We start from the raw sequence: 12,632 nt of genomic DNA, 5'->3' as shown, positions 1-12,632 counted from the left end.
TTGATCTTGCAAAACTTCTTTTTGTAAGATTTTGAGTTTTCGAACACTTAGTTTCAACCTTTCAGAACTTTATTTTCAGTTTTGAATCATGGCAGGATATTAATCCCATAGAACTGTGGCTCTGCAGACAGATATTACTGAAAATCTCACACCGAATATTTCAGAACACTGGACCTGTTTAAGAATATGCGGCCCCTTTAAGAAAAAAATTACGCGCACTGAGCATGCGCAGAAGACAGAAGCGCAAGCGGACGAGCTGAGATCAGTTTAAACTGAAAGAGACGCTGTTAACGATCCTGAATGAAGGACAAAAGTGTAATATTTCCTCCGGATGCCTTATATGTCCAGTCTGCAGGTGAGAGATGTTTCTCAGATTACAGAGTTTAACATTAATCAGCTCCAGAGTTTACATGTTTAAGGACCAATGTAATGAAATGCGTTGTGTGTCCTGGTTTATTATGAGTGTAATAATATGTTGGCAGAGAGTTTTTCACAGACTCTGACTCTATTACACCAATAAAATGTGCTTAATGTGCCACTTTACAGAAGATCTCAGACATCAGCATAATGAATGAGGGGAAAACAGGGAACTTTAGGAGACAAAGAGGCTTTTCAGCAGCTCAGATAAACATGATGGTCCTGTTGTTTCTCAGACTTTGGACAGGAGCAGGGGCGTAAATTTCATCTAACAGTAGGGGGGACGATAAACATGAAATTTCTCAAGAGCAATTTTTGAAGGGGACACAAATAATACAGCCAAAATCGTACTTGTACGGATATGTGTACCACAAAAAAAAAAAAATATATATATATATATAAAAAACAATTTGGCGTTTTGGTGCACTGAAAAATTATCTAATGTCCGTTTTTCTTTTCTCTGTCATTTTATCTGACCAACAACACAAAGCAATAGTTGTTTAAATATGAGTAGGTTCACCACACAGTCATATTATATAAAATTATCTTGCATCCTCCACATAGTATTTTATACTATGATATTCAGATCTTTACATATTCAACTGCAGCAAGCCCTCTGATCTGCCACTTATAGGGCTCGGGCGTAAGACGTCATTACTTTGCGTGGCGGCCATGTTGATGGCCTCATTTGCTGCTACTCGGACTACTGCGCACTGTTTATAGACGTGCTCCCTCTCAGTCGTGTGTCTTAATTTGGCGTTATTATTGGAAACCATGGTAAACCGTTGCTGCATTGTGGGGTGTAACACTAGATAACATAATCGCCATGGGAAAAAGTTCGAAAATGGATTAACTTTCCACCTCTTTCCTGCTTGGAGACGCAACCGCGGAGACCAAGTATCCGAGGTAACAAAGAGTCGTCGGCTCGCTTGGATCGCGCTTGTAAGACAAACTGTTACCTGGGGATATGGTGTTGGCTGATCGCGGCTTTGACATAAAGGACAGTGTGGGACTTATGTGTGCCGAGGTAAAGATCCCTGCTTTCACAAAAGAACGCTGTCAGCTGGATGCAAGAGATGTGGGGAGCACAAGAAAAAATGCCCACCTCCGAATTCACGTGGAAAGGGTGATTGTAACCGTCCGCAACAAGTACACTATTTTGTCAGATAAAGTACCGATTCACATGGTGTTGCCAAGCAAGGACGAAGACATGACATTCCTCTATAAGATTGTGTATGCATTTTGTGCTCTGACAAACATGAGCCCTAGCGTTGAAATAAAATAAATGTGCATTAAATACAGCCATAAGTGTCTGTTGCATCCATACCCACAATCTTCAAAATAAATATACTTAAATCAATATAATGTGCAAAAGCAAGAAGTGTCACACAATCGCAATAACCGTATAATGTGCAAAAGCAAGAAGTGTCACAATCGCAATAACCGTATAATGTGCAAAAGCAAGAAGTGTCACACAATCAGATATTTTTCAGTGTTTATTTGCAAGTAGTGCAACCCGAGAACACAGAACGGTGCAGAATGCTTCAAGGTAAAAGGTTAACGTTACATAGGCTTCATGGTCTGCAGCTCCTGAACCCATCCATTTGTGAACTGCAAATTTCATATGAATCCAAACCGTTAATAGTTCCAATTTTGTCCATATACCGGTCCCTGGCTTCCCTATTTAACGTATCCCGGTAAATTCCACATCCTTTTCGGGATTTTAACATAGTTTTTCTTTCTCCCAACTCTGCTTCTCCTCGTTCGATTTGCTGTATGTTTACATTCGCGAGGCCATCAACATGGCCGCCACGTCCCAGAATGCAACGCAGCGCCCGAGCCCTATTATCATATTGAGCAAAACCCAACACAGATCTGACAGAGCGCCGTGCGCTTATACTTTAGGTTTAGAATTAGCGCCAATTCGAGGGTGGGTTGCTTGAATTATGGGTTCATTAGTCTATTATTCTTAATGAAAAACACAGCAAGAAAACAGTACAATGACACACTCCCTTAAATAGGCACTTTTACATTTCGCTTTGAAACCAAATCTTCCGCGATCATCTTGTCTGTCAGCTGTTTGCTCTAGTGATGAATGAAATCTGACTCTCGTTCGGCTCGTGCTGTATTGAGCAGACACGTTCAGTTTTTAATTGTTGTGTCTGTTCTCTAACTAAACAAAATTATTTTATTACTATAAAAATGAAAACGACGGTGGCCCGGGGCGGTGCCGCGGTGGGCAAGTGATATTAACAGTGTTTTGCCTAATCTGTATTAAAGAGAAAAGAGTCAATTCATCTGATGTTTAAAGTGAATAAAGTAGCATTGACAGCTTACTGGAGTTTCACAACTGCTGTCTGAAGAGCTTTGTTCTCTCCCCAAACTTGTGTGGTAGTTTTTTTACGTTCTATGGGTAACGTTAGGTGCGCGGTGGATCAAACCACTGTGGGGCAAGGGGGGAGGGGGGACTCAAAATGTTTCTAAACTTAAACGCATTTTTTGTCCCGTTTGCTTTTGTATTGTTATACTACTTACACATTTATTTTAAGTATATATCATTATATTATTGACAATACTCAGCATGGATTTTAGGGGGGGACAGCCCCCCCCCCCCGTGATTAACGCCCCTGGACAGGAGTTCAACAAACATTGTTTTAGATGCAATTAATATCTCACTTGTATCAAAATGCTCCATATTCCTGACAGAAATTCTCTCCCTCATGATGTTCCAAACCTGTATGAGTTTCTATGTTATGCTGAACACAAAAGAAGATATTTTGAAGAAAGTTTGTACCCAGGCTGCTTTGGGGCACCATTGACTTCCATAGTAAGAATAAATCTTCATATGTGTTCAACATAACAAAGAAATGTGTACATGTTTGGAACAACTTGAGGGTGAGTAAATTCTGAACCAGTAATCGCTTTTTTGACAATTCTGAAATTCAAAAATGTTTAATTTTTTATGAATTTACTTAAAATATGACTATTATTATGTAATTATTTGTCCCATTTTTATCTAAATATTCTTTTAATAAATACCAAACTTTATATGGCATGGCTTTCTATGCATGATTAAAATGATACATTAAAGGTCCCGTTCTTCGTGTTTTTTTGAAGCTTTGATTGTGTTTACAGTGTGCAATATAACATGTGTTCATGTTTCGCGTGTAAAAAAACACAGTATTTTTCACACTATTTACTTATCTGTATACCGCTGTTTCCACTGTCCTAAAAACGGCTGGTGATTTCCTTGTTCTATGAAGTCCCTCCTTCAGAAACACGTAACGAGTTCTGATTGTGCAAGCGGTTCCTGTGCTGTGATTCGACCACAGCTTAGCGCACGTGAAAGCGGTTCCTGTGTTGTAATTTGACAGCAGCTTAGCGCACGTTGGAAAGGTCACGCCTCTTAACGGAGAGATGTATGCGTTCAATAATCTCTACAGCGTCCCTGGGAAAGCCAAACAAAGGTGATTTGACTCCTGGATGAAAATAACAGCGTCTCGATGACATGGCGATAAACACACTCAACGCAACAGTTCCTTTTCTCCACGCGACCGTCCGCGTCTCCACGTGGGACAGCAACAAGACCGCGCCCCCTTTTTCGCGTTTCTTTGTGGGCGGAGGTTAGTCTGTTCTACTGCTCTACTGACGTAATTAAAGAAGGAAGTACCAGGATGTAGTCCAAGCCAGCCGTTCGCTGTAGGCTTTGAAAGGGAACTTCTGTTAAATAAAATATCTCGCTTGGCATTGAACTTTGAGCTTTATAATTTTACAGGTATTATTTATGCTCTAACAGCAACATTACACACTAACTAAAGTTTGAACAATGGAATCGCGAAGAAGGGGACCTTTAATAATAACTAGGGGTGTAACGATTCATCTACTACATCGATGTATCGATTTATTTTCCTACGATCTAACTACATCGATCTGTGCTCGGCAAGTTGGCCTTCCGGACGACATATATCGATCTAACATCGTTTTAAAAGGTAATCAATCGATTGTATCGATCATGGGAAATAACACATTGGATTTAAGCACGTCAGACTTTATATGGATATTTTTTCTTAGGACTTTTAATGATAAAGCCGTTAAACGTTACTCGATTAAGTCTGCCTATCTGTGACATCATCGCAACGCACGCACCAGCAGCAGCGCTAACAAAACAAAACATAGCATGGCGGATGACAGAGAAGCCAACGTGCGAGAAATGATCAAGCCACCAGGAGAAAGAGCTAAGTTAGTAACGTTTTACCTGTACTTTCAACCCTTGCTAAATGTTACCTGTGCATTCCTGACACCAGTGTGCCAGCAGAGCGAGTTTTAGTACAGCTGGCGACATAGTGAACGCACAGAGAAGTGTTCTGCGGTCAGATCATGTTGATATTTTTGAAAAAGAAATCTGTAGAGTCATTGAAGAGTAGTTGGTTACATTTTATCTTTGTTAAATATTGTTTGTTTATTAAACTGAGAGTAGTAGCAGGTTCAGCCAGTTTATTCAACCTGAAGAAATGTTGGTTGCACTTTATTTTTGATATTAATATTGTATTTGTATTATTTTAATGTTGAAACACAACAGCAAAAGTAGCAGGTAAACTTACTATTAATTAAACCTGAAGAGAAGTTAGTTGCACTTTATTTTTGATATTAATATTGTAATATTATTATGTTGGAAAACAAAAGCAGAAGTAGCAGGTTAACCTACTGTTGAAATGTTGGTTGCACTTACTGTGCTTTTATTGAAAATGTATTGAATATTGAAAATGAGAGCAGAAAAGGTTAACTTCCTGTTAATTCAACCTAAACTGTTGGTTGCACTTTATTCAAATAAAATGTGAATGCATTTGCCATTAATTGTTGTTTACTTGTTTGTTTATATCCATAATTAATTGATACCTGATTCCCTTACAAGAAACAACAGAAATCTAGGAAACTTCACCTGCACTGAGCAGTATCCAGATATTTATTTCAGTCACACAATTTTTGGCTAAAAAGTTACTGAATCGATTTCAAGTCACTGAATCGTTTCGGATCATATCGTTCTAAATGAACCAATATCGTCCTTGAATCGTATCGACAACCTCAAATCGTGATACGAATCGAATCGTTGTTAAAACGAATCGTTACACCCCTAATAATAACATTAATTAGGCTATAATCTATTTATTAACCTGTCTAAAAATATATAATAATTCTGTCTGCCAAGCTCTGATAATGTATGGAATATTATATAAATATATTATCCATTTAAAAAAACAATAGGCCTAACCCTTCTAACAGAACTGATTCAATCAGCCATCTGGCAGGCCAAAGCCTGAACTCTCCACATCAGCTTGTGACTTGTCTAATCAGATCATACATAAACAAAGGGTTTTTGTGTTGATGTGACTGTCTTCCACTGGTTAGATCCAAGGCGCCATTTTGTCTCCGCAAGAGATTGGAGCGTCGAATTTTGTAGCCCCGAGACATTCACATGACTTCACGTCCACACACACACACACCATTTGTGCAATGGGCACACACACATATCATACCATATACCATCCAAAGTTAACGCACATTCTATGTTTGTAATTTTTAATGGCGTGAAGTCTATAATCCGCTTATTCTACTGTTGCTAAATTTTATTTACGACTGAAGAAATTTTCACAAAACGAGGCTATTTCATTACAAGTTTTGTAAAGTTACAGAGCAACTGTTACTAGTTCATTCACTAGTTCTGCATGACTGGTTGCTATGACGGAACAATAATGCTAATTGAAACAATACGGTCAAAAAATGTAACTACATTGAAGCTGTGCAAATAACTGATTATTACCACATTCTAAAGAGCAATAAATAACACTATGGCAATATTGAAATAAAATAAAACATTGAACATTAAAAAATTAAATATTTAACATTTGCATGAACATTTAAAACAGAAAGGAAAATAAACTTCCCCTGCCACTTGACAAAGGTCTATGGGCTCTCTTGCATGCCCTGGCCTTGGAGACCTAGAATCCTAGTTGGAGCCCTGAAATTAAAGAAGAAAACACATTAGATCGCCTGAATGGCACGAAAACGGTAAAGCTCAACTGTTTAACTCTGGGGGAGTTGTAAAATGAGCCTATTTCCAAAAAAAGTGGAGTGGAGTGTTCTTACAACAAATACAACTTTTTATTTATATAATGTAGGCTACTAGTAAATGGTGAAATTAACATTTAGAAAGATAAATAAATGCTGTAGAAGTGCAGTTTATTAATAGTTAATGTTAACTAATGTAGTTAACTAGAGTTTAATAAATGGAACCATTTTGTAAAGTGTTACCAATTTGTTATACACTGATTCAGACGACTCGTGAGTTCAGTGTTGGACAGATCAGTTTTTTTAACCATTCATTAAATGTAATCGGTTCAAAGGAGTCATTAGTTTGAGAATCAGATGTGTCATTGGCGGACTATGGCACGCGTTTTATTAGCTCGCGAGTTTAGGACATTGCACAAGATTTTTGTCAACACAGGAAACATTTCATCACTGGATAGTTTTTTGTTTGTTTATTGAAAGTGTTTTTATTTCAGCTGATGCGGAAAATTTTTCAGAGTACATAAGGCAACGTTTGTTTTAGCACAATTCACACCCAGCGGTAATTCAGGGAAAACATAATCTCTGAATGCTCGACATGAACTTCAGTCTTCCGGTCTTTTATCATCGTGTTAATTCTCAATTGATTTTGATTAATATGTACAAGTGCAGCAGTCATCTACATCACACCGGTCAAATGGCTTTAGCGGGACAAACATTTGTTTTGGGGGCTGAGAGAAATGGAGGGAAAGTTATTAATTTTCTTTTAACACTATTTAATTTTTTTTAAATGAATAACGAAACGCAATGTGGCAGGCAGCCGGTGTTGGTTCTGTGGTGCACCGCCACCACGAATTAGTCTATGTGTGGGAAACACTGATTTTCAAGTTTTACGGCTGTATGTTAATAGGGCTGGGCAAAAAAATTGATTTTTCGGTCGTTTTTTTAAATTGTGGTCGATTCCAAATCGATTCTTAGGGACCACGAATCGATTTTTTTTTTTTAAGGGCTCTGATTTCGGCGTGGTATTTTGCGCATCATTTTAATCATTCCCTTTGGTCTCCCACTTATAATGCGGTAAATTCCTGCAAACATTGATTCACTTTAGCCTGTAGGTTGAGTATATAAAATATTCTAATTGTTCTAAAATGTGATTGAAAACCAGCTCACTTAGCACAGCGTTCGAGGCTCGACTCGTCGAGACTGTTTTCCAAGATGGCTCCTGTCTGTATACGCGTGATGTTCTGTCTTTATAAAGTATCTTCTTATTAAACTGTTTGTACACTTACAAAGTTCTCAATGCTTCGGTTTGCATGTAGGGACCCTCATTATGCTACCGTGTTAGTGTGAGGCTATTTTGAGCCTTGTTAGTGGGATTAACTAGCGATTTAATTTCACTTATTATATGCCCCATATACTAGCGTTATAAGCTAATCTGTTTTTAGATAAAACTCTTTACATTCGATTTTCATGAAAACGCATCCCAGAGAACGATCTACACGGTAACCAAGTGTTAATTACCCCTAGGTTCATTTTTCACCGGCGTTGTCCTTTAAATATATTTGAAAAGAATGTTTACATCATCTTACTTTCACATTAAAATGTATGTTAGTTCTCATAACTCACATGCAATTCTAACAAACTGGTAAATTAATGTTGATTATTTTGTGCAAAGAAACAATCTGCTTTATTAAATATAATTATCTATGCACTACTACTAATCAATATTTTTTTACAGGTGTGTGTGTGTGTGTGGGGGGGGGGGGTGTTGGCTATGGGGGAGCCATGGAGCTCTTGCTATGTTTTTGCGGGGCCTTACCACTATGAAGTTTGGGAAGCTCTGGTCTAAACAGAATTCTAGTAAAGTAATCAAACGTAAAATAACGCTGCATAGTTTATCATAGATAGATTAATGCTTATTAAAGCTGAAGTTATTCATGTCATGTTGTGCGCGCTGTGGAGATCTCTCTCTCTCTTGGACTGCGAATAGCAAAAATGCATCACAGACAAATGGTTTAATATTATGGTATATAGAAATGGCTGGCGAGATAAAACTTCTTTATAGCAATAATAACATTACGTGTATTTTTCCAAGTACAGACAGCAGAACCAATAACGTCCGAGCTTATCGATACAGCAGTCTTTCAAAATTCAGCCCCGGGGCCCGTTTAAATGGTTAGTTCACCCAAAAATGTAAATTCTGTCATTAATGACTGACCCTCATGTGGTTGGACACCCGTAAGACCTCCGTTCATCTTCAGACACAAATGAAGATATTTGAGTGTAAATCCGATGGCTCAGAAAGGCCTCCATTGGCTCAATGCACGGTTCACTCTCAAGACCAGTGTTGGGCACGTTACTTTAAAAAAGTAATTAGTTATAGTTACTAGTTACTTCTTACAAATAGTAACTGAGTTAGTAACTGAGTTACATCATTATAAAAGTAACTAATTACCAGGGAAAGTAATTACTGCATTACTTTTTTTTTCTTTCCAAATGTTCAAATATGTCAAATAACTTGGATGCCCCCAATATTAGATATGTTAAATGAATGAATTGGACACTAAATAGAATAAATTATTATTATAAAACATTGTACATTAATGTGCACTATTGTAGGGCTGTGCAATTAATCGAATTTCGATTTCGATTTCGATTTTGTCTCCCAACGATCACCAAAATAGTATAATCGAGAAAAAACGATTATTTTGCCATGTTCAGTTTTGCAAGAACACTCTTATTTTGTCTTGCGTTCGGAATGAAACGCGCACGCGCACATCCGCCCCTCCCGAAGCCACAAACTCTCTCATGTCGTGACTCGTGTGCATGCATATATCATCCGCTGGCCTGGAATTTAAAAAACTCGGCGCGAGTAAAGATGGCAGAAGGAGGGCAGTTACAGCAGCATTTGGTGAGCAAAAAGGGCAAAACCAAGTCCGTTGTCTGGGAACAGTTTGGCTTCGAGGAATCGGACGACGAGCAGAAACATGCGACGTGCAAGATTTGCTACATGGTAGTGACTGCAACGCAAGGGAACACCACGAATTTGTTTAACCACTTGAAAATTAAACACAGAGTGACCTATGAAAATCTAACAAAGAAACAAAAACAGCAATCCACAACCCCCTCAACATCCTCCGTAACCCAGGCATCCATAACAGACACACTCTACAACGCAACTCCCTATCCGTTGAATTCGGAAAGGCACAAAAAAATAACTGATTCCGTTGCCTATCATTTAGCTAAAGATATGCGCCCTACTAGCACAGTTGACAACGCTGGATTCAAGAAGATGGTCAATACGTTGGATAAGCGCTATGCTTTGCCATCTCGACACCATTTCTCGAGAGTTGCTCTACCAGCTTTGTTTAACAAATGTCATGCAGAAGTGGCTAACGAGGTGGCCAAAGCAGAATACTTCGCAATCACAACGGATCTATGGTCTAGCCGAACCATGGAGCCATATATTAGTCTCACAATCCATTATATTGATTCCGATTTCCGTTTGAATACCAAATGCCTCCAAACGGCGTTTATTCCCGAAGACCATACGGGCCAAAACATCGCCAATGGACTGAGGGAAGCTTTGGCTGCATGGGGTTTAAACGAAGAAAAGCTCATCTGCATCACTTCGGACAATGCCTCAAACATAAAGCTGGCGGCTGAGCTGAATGGATGGATAAGGCTTCAGTGCTTCGGGCACAGACTCCACTTGGCTATAGGTGAGTGTGATAGGGAGTGACATACACTACAGGCCAAAAGTTTGGACACATTACTATTTGTAATGTTTTTGAAAGAAGTTTCTTCTGCTCATCAAGCCTGCATTTATTTGATCAAAAATACAGAAAAAAATGTCATATTGTGATATATTATTACAATTTTAAATAATTGGTTTTCAATTTATTATACTTTAAATTATCATTTATTTCTGTGATGCAAGGCTGAATTTTCAGGATCATTTCTCCAGTCTATCACATGATCCTTCAGAAATCATTCTAATATTCTGATTTATTATGAGTGTTGGAAACAGTTCTGCTGCCTAATATATTTGATGAATAAAAGGTTAAAAAGAACTGCATTTATTAAAAAAATATATTTTCTAATAATATAAATTTTCTTTACTATCACTTTTTATCAATTTAACACATGCTTGCTGAATAAAAGTATTGATTTATTTCAAAAAAAGAAGGGAAAAAATTACTGATCCAAAATTACTGACCAGTAGTGTATATTGTTGTTACAAAAGATTTCTAATTTTAAAACATTTGCTTCTTTTTTTTTTTCTTTTTAGTTTTTTTTTTTACTTTTTATTCATCAAAGTATCCTAAAAAAATGTCACGGGTTATGAAAAAATATTAAGCAGCAGAACTGTTTCCAACTTTGATAATGAATCATATGAGAATGAAGACAGAAATAACACACAGAAATAAATCATTATTTAAAGTATAATACATTTAAAACCAATTATTTTAAATTGTAATAATATATCACAATATTTAAAAAAACATCTGTATTTTTGATCAAATAAATGCAGGCTTGATGAGCAGAAGAAACTTCTTTCAAAAACATTACAATAGTAATGTGTCCAAACTTTTGGCCTGTAGTGTATGATATGTGGTGATTTTATTACATGTAAAACAACAGCAACAACAATACTCGGAATACTAATAAATAATGTCAGTTAGGCCACATGTGATTGTTTCTCTCACACTAACTAACCTTATTCTACCATTACTACTTCTACTAGCTTAGACTAGTACTAGGTTATATACTATTATACTATAATAATAACAACAACAACACGCACCACAAATGGCAAAATAATGCTTTGATGAAGGTTGTGATAATCATGCTAAATATGTATTTGTTGTAATCATAGAGAATGCAATGAAGGATCCCAGGATTGACCGGGCGATGGGGGTCTGCAAGAAGGTGGTCAGTAGCTTTTCCTACAGTTGGAAAAAGAAGAGGGCTCTGACAGAGGCTCAGAGGCAGTTGAACCTGCCTGAACACTCACTAAAGACTGAATGCCCGACTAGATGGGGATCTAGGCAGGCTATGGTAGACAGAGTCCTTGAACAACAGAAGGCCATTGCCCACGTTTTCTCTAGTGACCGGAGGGCTAGACATCTCTCCCTCACATGGCAGGATATTGATGTGCTGGAGGCCATCAACAAGTCACTCAGCCCTCTAGTTGAGTTCACTGATGCCCTTTCTGGAGAGAAATACGTCAGCATTTCTTTCCTGAAACCAACCCTCCACCTCTTCAATAACCAAATATTGGAAGTGCAGGATGAAGACACGGACCTTGCCAAAAGCATCAAACTGAAGATAGTAGATTATCTCAATGACAAATACAGTGACACAGCAACACAAGAACTGCTTGACATGGCCTCTGCCCTGGACCCAAGGTTCAAACTTAAATATGTCAATGAAGACAACCGAGGGTCCATTGAAGACAGACTGATAGCGGAGATGAAGACTGTCATGGTAATAATAATAATAATAATAATAATAAAAGATTGGTGCATGAACATGTTGGCAAATATTGTGAACATTAATACCAAAACGGTCAGGTTAAAAATAAAATAATAAAATAAAATTAATATAATTTTGTTCCCTCCAGGAGAATGTCCCTCTTGAGACTGCAGCAACACCTGCTGAAGATACAGAGGATGCTCCAAAGAAGAAGAAGAAGGGCCTAGGCAGCTTCTTCAAGGTCACTACAGTCACACCTCCTCAGCAACAGGACCAGGCCATAGCTAGTGAGCTACAGTCTTACCTCCAGAGGGAAATACTGGATGCTGAGGAAGACCCACTGAAGTGGTGGACGGAATCCCAGAGGCTATACCCTCGGCTTTCAAACCTGGCTAGAAAATACCTCTGCATTCCAGCTACAAGTTCCTCTTCAGAGAGGGTCTTTAGTACAAGTGGAAACATTGTCACTTGCTTGCGTTCATCCCTTAAACCAGATCATGTTAACAGACTAGTGTTTCTGGCTAAAAACCTGTAAGAGATTATATTAGCAGCCCTACCAGCATGTTGACTTGAATCATTTTTATTGTCTTGCATATTAGTTAACTTATTTGCTGTTAATTCTGGGGGCTGATGGTGAGCCAGCCTTTAATATTCTGATTGAGTTACTAGCTGGA

At 38.0% G+C, this 12,632-nt stretch overlaps 2 protein-coding genes across 2 annotated transcripts in view; both read left to right on the top strand.

Moving 5' to 3' along the window:
• Positions 1-215: 215 nt before the first annotated feature.
• Positions 216-12,632, top strand: part of LOC307119673 (uncharacterized protein) — a 54,206-nt gene continuing 41,789 nt past the window's right edge. The window contains exon 1 of the mRNA XM_079806092.1: positions 216-355. The gene's annotated coding sequence lies outside the window, so the exon portion shown is untranslated. The remainder of the gene's footprint in view (positions 356-12,632) is intronic.
• On the top strand, positions 9,731-12,493 carry LOC307119558 (E3 SUMO-protein ligase ZBED1-like; the record flags this gene model as incomplete). Its single annotated transcript, XM_079805900.1, has 3 exons — positions 9,731-10,202; positions 11,360-11,970; positions 12,107-12,493. The coding sequence occupies 3 exons, from the start codon at positions 9,731-9,733 to the stop codon at positions 12,491-12,493; spliced, it is 1,470 nt and encodes a 489-aa protein (XP_079662026.1).

The sequence above is a fragment of the Gobio gobio genome (assembly GCF_949357685.1).
Source record: "Gobio gobio genome assembly, chromosome: 23".
Taxonomy (NCBI): Eukaryota; Metazoa; Chordata; class Actinopteri; order Cypriniformes; family Gobionidae; genus Gobio; species Gobio gobio.
This window is presented reverse-complemented; position numbering and strand designations above follow the sequence as displayed.